The sequence below is a fragment of the Salvia splendens genome, chromosome 7, assembly GCF_004379255.2.
Source record: "Salvia splendens isolate huo1 chromosome 7, SspV2, whole genome shotgun sequence".
Classification (NCBI taxonomy): Eukaryota; Viridiplantae; Streptophyta; class Magnoliopsida; order Lamiales; family Lamiaceae; genus Salvia; species Salvia splendens.
In genome coordinates, this window is record NC_056038.1 from 7,693,042 (window position 1) to 7,710,183 (window position 17,142).

Below are 17,142 nucleotides of genomic sequence, written 5' to 3' on the forward strand. Positions count from 1 at the left end.
CAGTCCAAAGAAAGGGGGGCATAAAAAAAAGTTTAGGCCAAAAGCCATTAGCAAAGAAAAAAAAGAGATTGCTGCAAAATGCATCTAAGCTTAGTACAAAGAAAACAGCTACAAAAAGTCAACCCCTTGAAGCCCACCATTTTCTTTGCCTATATAAGTTTCGTAGAAAGCAATCTTCAATTCTCATTCAAATAATCTGAAAATCACTTACGTGTCTTAAATCTTAATTATGCATTCCATAATTAGTTGCATGTTCTAAGATTTTCTGTGGTAGCTTTAGTTAATTTGTTGAGGAAGAAAAGGGCTCAATCGACGCCTCTCCCTTCCCCCTTAATCTTCTTGATTCTTACTTTATTCTTTGATTCGATCAAGGTAATATATCTGCTATTTTCAACGCTTGTTTTTTGTTGTTTAACTTCTATTTTCAATGACATATTTATGATTCTTAATTTGGTTCCTAGCTAGTTCTGTAGTCTGTGAGATGAAAGAAACTTTGAGTTGGCCTCACGTAATACATTCCATTTCCATCACCAACATTTAATGTTGCTCGAATTCAGTTTCATATGAAAAATTGCTAATTGTGGCTTCTTTCGCGGCGAGGGTGGAGGCTTTTCTGATTAGCCGCGTGTGTGTGTGAAGGAAGTGTGTTCACATTAATTAATTTAAGCTTTTATTAGAGGCTAACCCCATGTGACCCTTTGCTGCATTTTTCATGGTGTTTATTTTCCTTTCCTTCACACTTTACTCACCCCTTCCCCTATATATGCCAATCTTCAACTTAATAAGCATACAAGGTTGCAGCTTCCTTATTAATTTGTGTTGATGTTTGCATAGTGAAAATCGTGATATGGGAATGTCGAGAAACGTGAGAAGTGGTGATTACTTGGAAGGAATGCTGAGCGAATACATGGGCAATGGGAAAGGGGCTAAGCTGAAGGTGCAAAAGAGCTCTCCATCTCGGCTCGTCACGATGCTGACATGCCTACAGTTCGCCTTCGCCGTCTACGCCACTTTCCTCCTCTACTTCATGAGCCCCGCCGTCGATCTCCGCACCAAGCCCGACTTCTCCTGGGCCACCAAAATCGCCCACCAGTGGAAGCAGTTCATGGTCACCACCCCCCACACCGTCACCCATTTCCAAGAGCCCGTTGTCCGGATCTCCCCGCCCTCGGAGGTGTGCGAGCACGAGCAGATCGACTTCGTGCAGAAGAAGTCCACCGACGAGGTGATGATCAAGTTCAAGAGCGATCTCTACCACGACGTGCAAACCTTCCAAAAGCAGAGCATTGGAACAGAGACGCTTCCGGAGTTGATGAGGTTGAAATCCAAATGGGACTTGCACGGCCCCACCATCCCGAAACTGACCGTTATCCTCAATCACTTCAAGCGCAAGACGCTCTGCGCTCAGCTCGATTCTCTGCTGCACCAGACTCTCCCATTCCACCATGTTTGGGTGCTATCCTTCGGCAGCCCCAACGAGCAGTCCTTGAAGAGAATCGTCGATAGCTACAACAATTCGAAGATCAGCTTCATTAGCTCAACCTATGATTTCAAATACTACGGCCGGTTCCAGATGGCATTGCAGACGGAGGCGGACCTAGTTTACATTCTTGATGATGACATGATCCCGGGGAAGAAGATGTTGCAGATCATGTCTCACGTTGCTGGAACTGATAAATATAAGAATTCTGTTCTAGGCAGTATTGGGAGGATCTTGCCTTTCAGGCAGAAGGATTTTACCTTCCCTAGCTATAGAAAGTTCCGCTCCAAGGAGGCCGGCTTGTATCTGCCCGACCCTGCTTATGATATCACTATTGACAGAGTTGTGCAGGTTGATTTCCTGTCTAGCTCGTGGTTCCTATCTGCTGAGCTTATTAAGACATTGTTCATCGAGACGCCCTTCACTTTTGCAACCGGTGAAGATCTCCACTTGAGGTATGTGTTTTTTGTTTGGTATTGTGGTTTGTGTAGTGTTGTTTTAAGTAATGATGTCTGATATTTGGAATGTGTGCAGTTACCAGCTGCAGAAGTATAGGAACGCGGGCTCGTTCGTGGTCCCTGTGGATCCGAACGATAAGGAGACGTGGGGTGATAGTGAGCACAGGCTGGCCTATGTGTCTGAGACTACTGTGATCTTCAAAGACATTGTTCAAGTTCGAGATGATCAATGGTGGAAGGCTCTCTCTAATGGGTATGTGACGCAGTGGGCGGCTATGTATCCTCAGAAGATCGATGCACTCTTCTACGCCCACTCCATCGGTGAGGTGAAGGCGCTCGCCCCTCTGCTTGAGAAGTTCAGGACGACCGTGGGGAAGAAGGCCTACATTGTGGTGTCCGGGGGCAGTTTCTGCCCCTGTGAGGAGGCCGCTGTGGCCCTGAAATGGCCTAAGGCGGTCTGCAGGGAGAAGAGGTTCAAGATCTTTGATCTCGGGATTGGGGCCATCTCGGGCAGCCTCTCAAACTCGGAGGTCCCCGTGTTGCAAGGCGTGTACGCTAGTATGAAGGGGCTAATAAAGATCCACAACCCTAGCGTCGTGATCACTGTCTCGGACATCGACTCCAACGTGAAGAACGCGCTCAAGATGGCAACGGAGTCGACTTCTGTCGACAAGAATGGCACCACTTCCACATTGGTGCTCTTGCCACGAGCCTCGGTCACAAAGGCACTCTGGATGGCCGATCTCCGCCCCACAACGCTTCCTAGTAAGATGACACGAACACTTGTTAACGCTTCATGTTTCCATTATGCTACCACTTTGCTGACCTATTTTGAACATGAAACAGATTGGAACAAAATGAGGCTGACAATAAGCATCATCACACAAAACCGGCCCACATCCCTAGCCCGGCTGCTCAACTCCATAAAGAACGCGTACTACCTAGGCGACGAGGTGGCCATCAACTTCAACATGGACAGCAAAGTCGACGAGGCCACACTAAAACTAGTGAACGCGTTCCCATGGCCACACGGCCCCAAGGTTCTACGCAGGCGGATCATCCAAGGAGGCCTAATACGCGCTGTGAGCGAGAGCTGGTACCCTTCCTCAGACGACGATTTCGGCCTTCTACTAGAGGACGACATAGAGGTCTCCCCATACTTCTACCTCTGGATCAAGTACGCCCTACTCGCCTACCACTACGACCCCCAAGTCTCCCTCCCTGAGCTCTCCTCCATATCCCTCTACACGCCTCGTCTCGTGGAGGTAGTGAAAGAGAGGCCTAAATGGAATGCCACAGACTATTTCAAACGCATCCATCCAAACACGCCCTACCTCCATCAGCTCCCCTGCAGCTGGGGCGCAGTCTTCCTGCCAAAGCAATGGAGGGAATTCTACGTGTACATGAACATGAGGTTCACCGAGGATGCAAAGGCGAACCCGGTCCAAATCCCAAAATCAAGAACCAATGGGTGGCAGGCCTCATGGAAGAAGTTCTTGATCGACATGATGTATTTGAGAGGTTATGTTACTCTATACCCGAACTTCCCGAACCAGCAGAGCTTCTCGACCAATCACATGGAGCCGGGAGCTCACATAAGTGCCAAGGACAATGTTGTGAAGCATGATAAGTCAGATTTTGAGGTGCCGTTGATGAAGCAGGATTTTAGGGCGTTGCTACCTAATGGGAAGATGCCACCTGCGTCGAAGCTGCCGTCTTTGAACTTGTTCAATCAGGCTCTGTCTTTGAAGGGGTTGAAGGGCGCGGGGGCGAAGCTGGGGCAGGATGTGCTTGAGTGCAGTGCGAGTGAGGTGGTGATGGTGAATCATGAAACTGGTTTGCCTTCACATTGTGCCAGATTCTGATGAGGATATTTAGATCATCGATAAAATGTCATTCGTTTTTCTTTTTTTGCTTCATTCATGAAATTTGTTTGTTGTAGTAGTAATATATTTATAGAGATTGTGTGGACAATGCAGGGGGAGTGTGTAATTGTACAGAAACAATTAATTGGGTCCCTATTTGATGAAAGACAGAAGGGGTAATTCTTTTATTGTTCTAGAGTATAATTAACGTTCCATAAGTGTACTGGACTTTTTCTTTGTTCCTGCTTTGGGAGAGATGCATGAGGGTCATGCGTCTCCCTTTAATGATATGCATGACGGAGATGCGTTTTACAGAAAGATGCATGAGAGTCATGCGTCTTTCAATTTTTCATTTTTTTTAAAGACGCATGAATGTCATGCGTCTTAGGGAGAGACACATCTCCATCATGCGTCGCTTTTTTTATTTTATTTTATTGACGACGCATTACCGTCATGCGTCTTATGGAGAGACGCATGTTAAACAAAACAGACGCAAGGCGAGTCAGTAGCTCACATTCTGCGCGAGAGAAAGAGGCAGCCGCGAACTCAGGCGATTCCGGTGATTTCCCGTCATATTTCGGTAAGTTTCCTTCAATCTTTCAACATTCATCCCTTATTTGTTGTTTATTTACATATTATTAGGGTTTCTAATAAATTTATCTTAAACTTACTAAATTAAGGATTATAGAAAAAAATTGTCTCTAAATTGGTTTGTATATATTTTTGCAGAAATCATGCAAGTATTTGTGAGTTTATATTGGGGTGGTAGAATAGTTCAACTTCCTCAAGTGGGTATTTGTTATGATCCTCCTCGTGCGAGAGCCTCCATCGTATTGAATTCGTGTGTTTCATTCTCTGAATTAGTTGCAATGATATGTGCTAAGATAAGAATAGATTCATATCAACACTCCATCGAAATATCATGGAGGCATTGTCTCTTTGGTACCGATACGAGTTTTATATGTACTGGGGTTGACAGTGATGAAAGTGTGATGTTTATGTTCAATGAGGCTCTAAATTCTACTCGTCATATTGAATTATTTGTTGAGTATTCGTCTGTTGGAAATTTAGAAATCCCACCAGTTGTTGATTATGGTGTTGGATCATCTGCGAGGGCTGAATATATGAGCTTTGATTGTGGTATGAATGAGCAAGTAGATATTTCAGATGCTGCTGATGTTGGAATGAATAATCAAGTGAATGTGCAAGAGCATATTGATATTGATGTTGTACGAAGAGACCTTGATCCACCATTGTCGTCATCATCATCTGATGCTATTTTAAGTGATGATTCTCCAGGTGATGTTTCTAGTGATGAGGAGATAGTGTGTAAACCTGTTGTGCAAGGTGAACAACCACTTCCAGAATACGTTCACAATGGGTTGAAATATTTCGCAGACTACCGAGTGGTCCTTCTAAGGTACCTGATGTTGGTAATGAACACAGTACATGTACCGGGATGAAGAGCACCCGTATCGGATTAATGCGGGAATAAAATTTGATAGCAAGCTGCATGTGAAGACTGCTATTACTAAGTGGAGACTAAGGCAACACCGACAATTTCAGGTGGTTGAGAGCAAATTAAGAAGGTGGCATGCCGTATGCAAATATCCAGCAGGGAGGACAGAAGATGGGGTAGCTATTATCAGCAAGACCGACGCTGAAAAAACGAATGAATGTTTGGGGAAGTTTCTGTTACATAAAGGGCACATGATGATATGTGGGAAATTAGGAAGTGGGTGGGACGCCATAATTGCGAGGGCCATCGTAATGATAGAGAACATGCTAACTTTTCATCATCAATGATTGCTTTGTGTATTCGCCATCAATTGCTAAAAAATGCCGAGTACAAAGCCGCAACCGTAAGAAATTTTGTTCATGACAGATTTCATGTGGTAGTTAGTTATAAGAAGGCATGGTATGCACGGAGAATGGCTATAGAGATTGTATTTGGTGGATGGGAGGAGTCATTTAGGGATTTGCCAAGCTACATGCTTGAACTGCAGTCAAGGAATCCAGGCACAATTGTTGAGTGGAGGCACAATGAGTTGTTGAGCCAGAGACGTAATAAAGTCTTCTACTACGTTTTCTGGGCACTTGGGCCTGCTATACATGCTTTCCAAGAGTGCCAACCAGTTTTAACAATAGACGGGACTCACCTTCAAGGAAGATTTAAAGGTAAGTTGCTTGTTGCTTGTGGTGTTGATGCTAATAAGAAATGTTTGCCTATTGCATATGCTGTTGTTGATGAAGAAACTGGCGACGGTTGGGAGTGGTTTTTGGATCATGTAAGAATTCATGTAGTGAAATACCAAAGGGAGGTGTGCATCATTTCGGATAGGCATAAAGGAATCCTTAAGGCTATGCGTTCTGATGAATGGAAAAAGCCGCCGATATGTCACCACAAATTTTGTTTGATCCATTTGAGGAAAAATATCTTGACGAAACTTAAGGGTAAGGGCTCCAATGTGAAAGGCATGGTATGGGCATTGGGTGTCACAACTCAGGTGCGTAAATACATGCGAAGACGACGTGCACTACGGGAGGAAAGTCTTGTTGCGATACAAGAGCTCAACAAAGCCAAAAAAGAAAACTGGTCTCTTTGTTACGATGATGAACTGAGATGGGGGTGACCTCAACAAACATGTCAGAGAGCTACAACAAAGTGTTGAAAGGTATAAGAGAGTTGTCAATTAGAGCTTTGGTTGATCTGACTTTTTGGAGAACAATGCAATGGTGGGCAGATAGAAAGATAGAAATACAACACACCGAAGGTCGGTTAACCCCGTGGGCGAGGGACAAACTTGCTGCGAATGATGCGAAGGGACAAATACATTATTGTTCAGTACTTGATCGAGAACTAGGCCATTACCAAATTCTAAGTCGCCCACGTTTAGAAAATGGACAGGCAAAGGGCAATAACAGACAAGATGTCGAGTTTTTGGATTCAAAGTGCACTTGTGGGAAGTGGCAGATGTGGAGAGTTCCTTGTTCACATGATTGCATCGTTGCTAGAGATAGAGGTAACGCTATGTTTGAACTCATTGATAAACACAACCACAAAGCTATATGGGAAGCACAGTACTCTGGTGGTCCATTTCACGCACCAAGACACGAAGACTATTGGCCCATTTAACGCTATGTATGAATGGACTAAGAAGAGAAATTTCTTCTTTTTAAATTTTGTTTTAGGAGCTGGGGAAGAAGAGGAAGGTTGAGAGTCAAGGCTGAGAAGGTTGCTCTGTAGAATCTCGGCTCACAGCTAGATGTCATTATTTTGTTTTTTTGTTGAAATCGGATGTCATATTCTCAAAGTTTGCAAGTTTTAACAGACTTTCCTATATGGCCAATTGGAGTTGATCAACTTATTCTTTAAATTTAAATTATTTTTCTAGATGTGAAGATAGTTTATAGCATCAATTAATATTGATTATACATAAAACTGAATTAATACTTTACTATATTTAGAATAGTACACACTTTAATCTATCTAGTTAACTCAATTAATACTTTACTATCTTTAGTACATGTAAATAACTGAATTTCCTTAAATATGATTAATAATGGCTAAATTATCAGAAAAATCACAAATATTAAAATCACATCACATAGAGTCACAAGAAGAAATTTTTTTGCATGAATTCATCTTAAAATAAGTCACCATAAACCTGTCAATCAAGTATCAAAACATCACTAAACCCTGAAAAATGTGCTACTTATACGACGATGGAGTGTATTTTGATGGTTCAATCCCCTTATTCTTCCTGGTTGACAACCTCTTGTACACTTTGCTCATGATCTTCCCAACCCCGCCGCGTGATGAACCCTCCGCAACTGGTCGAGGTTGGACATAGATGTTCTGAACAACATCTTCTTCCTCATTTTCCTCTTCTCTTTCATCATTTTCTTCTTCTCCTTCATCATCATCATCTTCTTCAACTTGTACAGGAGGCATAAACTGATAATTTTGGAAGAATGAATCGATTGATGCTCGGGGTCCACTCCATTGCGGCACATCTTGACTTTGTGAATATGGGCGACGATTCCAATCAGACTCAGGCTGGCTTGGAGAATACAGGGGACGGTCCCACTGTGATTGAGACTCATGCTTCGGGTATAAAGACCACTGAGGTGGGTCATGCTCTGGATTTATCAGCTCTGGTACTACATAATCGGGATGCGGCTGCGATATCCTGAACTGTTTTGTGAAACCGTGTCCACCAGTTCGAACACCAGTCACTCTACGACGTGGTGGAATTACTTGTGGTTGATAAAGCATGACCACATCTTGGTGTTGGGAAGCTGGGTACTCCATGACATCGGCGTGGTTCGTAGACTAAGGGGCATGCCTAACAATTTCTCAAATTTGTCGCATTCTTGGGTCCATTTCTTCTTCAGTAGTTAAATGCCAAACCTGCTGAAAACCCTCTACCTAGATAAAAAAAAATCATACAAATATCAATACGAAACAATCCATCACGCCTTTGAAACCAAAGGCGTCAAGCCAATACCTCACATTCTCATGAATGTCCACGTCTCATGTCTTACTTTCCGTCCGTCGGACTTTGAAAACTTGTGTTGTGCCATCTTTCAGTAGTTTATTTGAAAGGTGTTTTTTCTGAAGATATAGCACTGACGAATCTCCAGGTCCATATAATAATTGTCCGCTTGAACTTGAAGTTTCCATCTAATCTAATAACATATTCACAAAACAACAATTACAAACTCACATTTAAAATACAAATAACATATACATTCAAATTCATCATCAAAACAACAAAACATTATAAACCAAATGATTCACTCCTAATCCATGTTCTCCTATATATTAGAAACTCTAATTCATCACAATTCATGCTTTATAAGACCTAATTTACATATAACTACTAAATTAGAAGGTTAAATTACAAGATACATTTCAACCCCTACTCTCTTCTCCAATAACAACCAAAATCGCAACACCAAGCATCTCAAATATATAAAAAAAAACTATACAATTGAATGAATTTCATCAATAAAATCCATTACAACTAACAAAACATCGGTCAAATTTGAACAATTTGTTATAAACCCTAATTTACAAAATTGAGAGAAACCTACACAAAATATGCAAATAAACTACAAATAAGGGAGGAATGTTGAAAGATTGAAGGAAACTATCTTTCTCTCTCGCGTCTACGATCTCTCTCGCGTCGCGTCTGCCCTTTCTGCCTCCCTCGCGTCTGATGCGTCTCTCCCTAAGACGCATGACGGTCATGCGTCGTCTAATAAAATTAAAAAAAAGGCGACGCATGATGGAGATGCGTCTCTCCCTATGACGCATGACGCTTATGCGTCTTTAAAAAAATTTAAAAAAACAAACGACGCATGTGTCTTTGTGTAAGACGCATCTCCGTAATGCGTTTCATTAACGAGAGACGCATCCCAAAGCAGGAACAAAAAAAAAGTCCAGTACACTTATGGAATGTTAATTGTAGTCTAAAACAATAAAAGAATTAACCCAAAGATAGAAATATAATATATATATATATATATATATATATATATATATATATAGGGGAGCGTTATTCTCCTTTTCACATCTTAGATCCTTTTTCCTTCTTAATATTACGCGTTAGATCTAAGGCATCAACGGATCAGATTGATTCTATAAAACTGGTTCCGTGTTGCATTATAGAAGGTGGTTGTATGCATTACAGGGTTATTATTGACATTTGACGGAAAAGTAACTGCCACATTTTGGTATCTGCGAATAATGCACCACATGGTCACGAGTAATGCATATAATTGACTATATAATGCACAATATGTGAACTGCAATGCATACGAATAAGATGTACCATGTTATGATGTTTGGACACACGTTTCTTGTTTCCCCTAAGGGTTTAATAAGCTTAGGGGCTAGGGTATAGTACGTAGACACGTATGTAATCTTCACATGGTAACGAGTAATGGATATAATTGACTATATAATGCACAATTTGTGAACTGCAATGCATACGAACAAGATGTGCTGTGTTATGATGTTTGACACACGTTTCTTGTTTCCCCTAAGGGTTTAATAAGCTTAGGGGCTAGGGTATAGTACGTACGCATTAATAACAAATTATAAAACGATACGAATAATTCACCAAATTGTCACGAGTAATGGATGTTATTAACTATATAATGCACAATATGTGAACTGCAATGCATGCGAATAAGATGTATCATGTTATGATGTTTGACACACGTTTCTTGTTTCCCCTAAGGGTTTAATAAGCTTAGGGGCTAGGGTATAGTACGTAGACATTACTAACAAATTGTTGTTATTGGAATATACGTATGTGCATTATTTGGTTTAGGTAGTGCATTATGTAGCTGTTAATTGTCATTAGCTCAGTATATTATGCATTATTAGAGGTATTGTGTATATGGGTTAATCAACGGATTGAAGATTACATACGTGCATTTAGTAATGTCTACGTACTATACCCTAGCCCCTAAGCTTATTAAACCCTTAGGGGAAACAAGAAACGTGTGTCAAACATCATAACATGATACATCTTATTCGTATGCATTGCAGTTCACATATTGTGCATTATATAGTTAATAACATCCATTGCTCGTGACAATTTGGTGAATTATTCGTATCGTTTTATAATTTGTTATTAATGCGTACGTACTATACCCTAGCCCATAAGCTTATTAAACCCTTAGGGGAAACAAGAAACGTGTGTCAAACATCATAACACAGCACATCTTGTTCGTATGCATTGCAGTTCACAAATTGTGCATTATATAGTCAATTATATCCATTACTCGTTACCATGTGAAGATTACATACGTGTCTACGTACTATACCCTAGCCCCTAAGCTTATTAAACCCTTAGGGGAAACAAGAAACGTGTGTCCAAACATCATAACATGGTACATCTTATTCGTATGCATTGCAGTTCACATATTGTGCATTATATAGTCAATTATATGCATTACTCGTGACCATGTGGTGCATTATTCGCAGATACCAAAATGTGGCAGTTACTTTTCCGTCAAATGTCAATAATAACCCTGTAATGCATACAACCACCTTCTATAATGCAACACGGAACCAGTTTTATAGAATCAATCTGATCCGTTGATGCCTTAGATCTAACGCGTAATATTAAGAAGGAAAAATGATCTAAGATGTGAAAAGGAGAATAACGCTCCCCTATATATATATATATATATATATATACTGCATGAGATTGTGACTTTTTCATAACTATATACTGTATGGTTTCGAAGCTTAGCTATCACATGTTTCTGATAATTGAGTTTTTTTTAAGTGGGAAGTAGCTAGTCTAGTTAAATGAGAATGATGAATGAATGTTGAGAAATAAGAATGATGCAAATGTTTATGTTAGCTATTGGGCCATCAAGGACCAAATTAGAATTTGGTTGGGCCTCCTTTTAGCATAAATGGACCGGGTACATTGAGTTAGCATATTTTGAGCCTAGATCCTTTAATTTTGAGTTTTAAAACTATTCATATCTAAGCATAATGCAGCTAATTAGATACTCTCTTCGTTCCACAGTAGTTGAGACATTTCATTTTCTACACTCATTTTAGAAAATTAATAGTAATAAATAGTTAAAGTGGAGATTGAGTAAAGTAAAAGAAAGAATAATATAGAGAAGTGACTTATCTAAGTTATCCCTAGAAAACTAACAATTTTGTGATGCTACAGATTTGGGATTAATAAATCATAATCCATCTGTCAAATTCTTTATTTGCTTTCTTTATTTGCTACGTAAATAACCCGGTTATGAATTTATTATGATTATTTGACCAATATAGAGTAACTAAACCCTTAAGGCAGCACAAGGTAAATCAATTTCCTATATTGGCTAATCATAACACAACTAATTTCCTGTATCTATAAGTAGGATTAGGACGCAGCTAATTATAATATTTAAGATTTAGGTGTTGAATATAGTGAAATAATTATTAATGTGTTACTAATATAAATGATTAGATATTGGATTTTTATGTTGACCGCAACGTAAGACTTTTAAGTTTTAAGATTAAGATATCGGGCTTGTCTAACTAGCTAGGTGAGGCCTTCACTCAATTTAAAATTTATCACTCGTCAGTCGTCACATTCATTTATGAATATTTATGGTTTATGCATTCAATTTTGAAGTATTTCTAACTTCAAAATATGTCCCACAGACAATTTTAGTAGTATATCAAAAAAATAATGAACACCAATATTCAATGAGTTGTTCAACAGCCCTTGAAAAAGGCGTGCTTGGGCTATAAAAATAGCTAGTGATATTCTGGAATATTTTATTGGTTAATATAAAAAAGAATTACATTAGTAATAAAATTATAATATGGTGGACATTGTGAATGGGTTCTAAACATTTTCCTTTTTCTTACATCTTTCTTCTAAAATTTCACGTTAATCGCACACTTATCTCAAAAAAGTACATTCATATTTTCACCACAATAATCTGAATATGTAAACATTGCTTAATCTGCATACTCTCTACAATTCTATTTCCAGCAAGTATAAAAAATGTCATCATTTACACATCACATCACAAAACAAAATCCCCTAATATGAAAAAAGAAAACACTCGTGACAGCCGCAGCTCATCTTAAAAGTGACCGAAAGGTTACTTACATGTTAAGAGCATCCACAACCGTGCTCTTGCCAGCGGGAGGGGATCCCCTGCTGTGCACAGCAGGTGCGGTCCCCTCACTGTACATACACTATTCATTTGTTTAATAATAAAAAAAAAATTAATAAAAAAGTGAATAGTGAGGGGACCGCACCTGCTGTGCACAGCAGGGGATCCCCTCCCCTTGCCAGCGGCACGGTTGTGGGCCCGGGCGGTACTATTCATGCCTGCTCTCTGGCAAGAGCACAACACCCACAACTGTGCTCTTCCGCAAGGACGAGCACAATTAATATAAAATTCAATTACACAAAAACATTTCCATAATATTAAAATTCATTTAAAACCCACAATAAATATTACAAATGACAAATAAAATTAAACATTGCATAATTAAAATCCTAAAAATTAAAAATTACATAATTAAAATCCTAAAAATTAAAAATTACATAATTAAAATCCTAAAAATTAAAAATGACACTACTCGTTGCCGAATTTCGCCCACATGTGGTTGATTAGGTCTTCTTGTAGTTGATTGTGGATTCGAGTATCGCGCATTGTGTGTCTTGTCTCGATCCTCTGGCCAACCGTCGTATGCTCGCCTCGGCGTAGGGGAGACCTCGTTGTTGAGCTTCCGGCTTCGTCCTCGTCGTAGAAGCTAGCCGCCCTCGGCCCTTCGTCGGCTATAATCATGTTGTGTAATATAATACACGTGAACATGATGTCGGCGATATTATTCACGTACCACAGCCGAGCCGGGGCCTTCACAATGTTGAATCGAGCTTGAAGGACCCCGAAGGCTCTTTCGACATCTTTCCGCGCTGACTCTTGACGCTGCGCAAAAAGAACCCGTCTCGGGTCGTGCGGGTTGTGGAGCGTCTTCACGAACGTCGACCACCTTGGGTAGATACCATCGGCGAGATAGTAACCCATGCGGTATATATTTCCGTTGATGGTGAAGTCGATCGCCGGTGCTACACCATTCATCACATCATTGAAGAGTGGTGACGAATATAGCACATTCAAGTCGTTGTTGGATCCAGCAACGCCGAAATATGCATGCCAAATCCATAGTTTGTATGAGAATTATGAATGAGAGATGAATGAGAGATGATTTGATGTGATAAATGGATGATGAATGTGTGTATTTATAGATGATTTTGGGGGAAAAAAAAATAAAAAAAAATCAAAAAAATTCAGAAAAAACGGGAAAAAAACGGCCATATTTTTGGGATTTGGAAAATATATTTTTTTTATTTGTTAGCATTATTTATAATTAAATACCGATTTTAAAAAAAAAAAATAAAAAAAAGTTTAAACACAACGGCTATGCCGTTGACGAATGGGAGCGCGCCACGTGTGCGTCCGCTGGCACGGACGTGCTCGATACATCGAGCAGCGCCGTGCCAGCGGCGCGGCTGCAGCGGCGGCGGTCCTGCGCCTTGCCAACGGCGCGGACGGCGGTGGCGTCTTTCGCCACCGCTGCGGATGCTCTAATGCTCTTGTTAGTTGAACTTGGCCATCCCAAAATTCGACACCCAACCTACACCAATTTTATTCTCTCTTTTTTTTTGGAGTATTTTGTATTTGAAGATTATTACATTTGTGGTATCCAAAGAGTCTGTGTGAAAGTTATTCTCCACTCTAAATATTCGGTCTCAAGCTCGAATAATAATTGCGACTATTTCCTTTTCTTGGGGCGTTTTTTGAGTTTATTGCCACTTATAATTACATAATATTGACTTCTCAAATTCCAAAAGTATTGGTGGTAAATCTTAAATCCATGGAATGGTCAAACAGGAGGGGTAATACGTAGACCCATAATTTGTTTTTTGTATTAATTAGCTGACTTTATATTTTAGTGGAGACTAGCTAATTGAATCCATATTTAGGATAAACGCGTTTTAATTTTTAAATATATAAAATTATCGATGGTTCGAATTATAAATTTTAGGGAGTCAAAACTTCCGCCTGGATACTGAGTATTTGACGACAGTGGATATATATACTTAATGACAAATTAGAAAAAAAAAATTCATGTTATTTAAACAATGTATAATGCGAGGTGATAAAAATTGGTTGGAGCAACAGTAGCATGTGATCTGAAAATAAGCATGTGATCATCATCATACCCTCATGTTTTTATTTAGATCATCCACATCCGTGGTCTTGCCAACGAGCACGGATATGGGCCCGGACCCACTTTTACTCTCTACTCTTAAACAAGAGCATAACACTCACGTCCTCTTCCGCAAGGATATGCTCAAGGGTCCCACCATTCTATTATTCAATTTAAATAAAAACATTTCCACAATATTAAAATACATTAAAAATAACCGAAATAATATTACAAATTACAAAAAAAATAAAAATTACATAATTAAAATCCTAAAAATTAAAATTTTCTTCATTAAAGTCTTAAAAATTAAAAATTACATAATTTAAATCCTAAAAATTAAAAATTACATAATTAAATTCATAAAATTTAAAAAATCCACTACTCGTGGCCGAATTTCGCCCAATGGATGATGGATGTGTGTATTTATAGATGATTTTGGGATTAATTTTTTTTAAAAAAATTCAACAAATTTTTCAAAAAAATGGTAATAAAATCTGTATATTTTTGGGAATCTAAAAATATTTTTTTTTAATTTTTGGTATTATTTTAATTTTTTTAAAAAAAAAGAAAATAAAAGAAAATGTCAACGACCAATAGAAACGCGCCACGTCGCCCTGCACGCTGGCACAGAAATGCTCGATGCATCGAGCAGCGCCGTGCCAGCGGCGCGAGCGCAGCGGCGAACAGCGTCTCCGTGCCGCTGGCACGGACGAACGAACGCCGTCCTGCTCACCGTTGTGGATGCTCTTAATCAGCCCAAGAATCTCTTTTTTTAATATTTTAGTTTGAAATTAAGATTTACATAATTACATCACAATATGCCAATATGCCCAATTCTGGATGACAGCTTGTTGCATAAAAATGGACAGGTCAGTGTTGATACCGCCATGTGATGGCTGTTAAAATTATTTTCACTATTCAGTCTAATATTGTCCGATTATCATTATCACTAACCGATCCGACCCGAATTTTGAAAAAATTCAAAGAAAGTGTATATGATAAAACTTAGTATAACCTGGGTTTTATTTTAATACAATTAATTTTATAATAAAATATGAATGAAATGAGTTAGTAATATAAAATTAGTTATTAAAAATAGTAAAAAATAAATATAGTATTATATATTAGCACTGAAAAAAAAGTTAATGACAAATAATATTGGACGGATGGTATAATCATTTTCATTATTTAAATTTTATAATAATAAATACACTACGAAGTAGGAGTATTATATATTCCCAGTTCCCACAGAATATATCACAAGACTCTTTTTTATTTAGATTAAAAATATATCGGGGATAAGACCACGAATATTGAAGCGGTCAAGCGGTGTAAGGCCAATGTGGATTAGCTAGATTGAGATAAGTTACAACAGAATTCTTTTTAAATGATAAATCTTGGGTTCAATTCCACATAATTCATGAATCATGATAAATTGTTATGAAATTCTATACTAAGTATCCTATAATCTGATAATCATATAATGATTCTGTAACTATATGATAATATTATATAACATTAATCTATGATAAATCTGGTTAGTTGCGATCAAAAGAAAAATAAAATAGCATAGTATATTGAAGCTTTTGAGATATGCCACGTATCTATAAAGTGAGAGTTACACCACATAACGATAGTACTGTTATTTATATGGTAAATTGGTAAAATTATGTTGAATATATTATCGAATTTGAGGCAATTTAATTGAATTGCTCAAATTTTAAGTGCTAGTATAATTTTATTTGAAACTTTTAAATGATACAGGACTTTCATTTAACAATAATGTTATCAGAAGACTTGAATAGAATTCTCCCAACATCTCGTAGCATATTTTATTTTTAATTTGATTCTCACAACAAAAATTATCTCGAACCTTTTTAAAGCATATGGAAAAGTATTTAAAAATGCTAAAGTGAACATCTTTTTGCTTTTACTATTTTATGTTTTAGTATAAGAATACGTGTCTGCTTTGCAAACTTGGAAAAGAGTCATTGTTTGTGGCGTCCTCTTTATTCGAGAGTGACATTTGAATTTGAATTAAATTCCAATTGTTTAAAATTTATGTTGCTTCCATTCCATTAAAACTTAAATACAAAATATACAAAAAATGTTATCTTGCTATTGTATAGGCATGTTTAAAATATTTGAAATTGTCGACAATTATAAAGTAAAGATACTAATAATGATCAATTGAAGGATAATAAAGTTAGTAACTTTACATGTTTTTACCTAATCTCTTGGACAGGTGGCTTGAGTGATTTTGGAATGGGTGCACGCATTGTTTTCATTCATTTGTTTGCTTTCACTACGTCCATCAATTATTGATGCTCACACCCCATTTATTCAAATTGCGAATCAATAAAAAGATGATCATTAACTTTCATTTAAAAAAAAATATACTATTAGTACTATTTAACTTCACGATTTTCGTCTAGTTTTAAATTACATTTTTACTAAAGAAACAAATATGGGCAGTTGAATTAGCTAATCGCGCTGCAATGTAGGAGTTTACTATAATAAACTACTCCATATATGTAGTGACGCCTAACACAAATCTGCAATAATGTCGAA

The 17,142-nt window shown here is 38.4% G+C and overlaps 1 protein-coding gene across 2 annotated transcripts; it reads left to right on the forward strand.

Moving 5' to 3' along the window:
* On the forward strand, positions 1-3,973 carry LOC121811483. Of its 2 annotated transcripts, XM_042212355.1 has the most exons (4): positions 1-372; positions 835-1,935; positions 2,015-2,703; positions 2,785-3,973. In XM_042212355.1, exons 2-4 carry the CDS (start codon positions 848-850, stop codon positions 3,801-3,803), a joined length of 2,796 nt encoding a protein of 931 aa, XP_042068289.1. In that variant the 5' UTR covers positions 1-372; positions 835-847; the 3' UTR covers positions 3,804-3,973. The 2 variants fall into 2 exon arrangements, with proteins under 2 accessions (XP_042068289.1, XP_042068288.1); XM_042212354.1 differs by having other exon boundaries at positions 1-1,935.
* The last annotated feature ends 13,169 nt before the right edge of the window (positions 3,974-17,142 follow it).

What these genes read in the sequence shown, in the direction of transcription:
- LOC121811483 (XM_042212354.1), top strand. Translation starts at nt 848, where the DNA reads ATGGGAATGTCGAGAAACGTGAGAAGTGGTGATTACTTGGAAGGAATG. An exon ending in GGTGAAGATCTCCACTTGAG is followed by an intron (nt 1,936 to 2,014) that starts GTATGTGTTTTT and finishes GAATGTGTGCAG; the next exon opens with TTACCAGCTGCAGAAGTATA. An exon ending in CCGCCCCACAACGCTTCCTA is followed by an intron (nt 2,704 to 2,784) that starts GTAAGATGACAC and finishes AACATGAAACAG; the next exon opens with ATTGGAACAAAATGAGGCTG.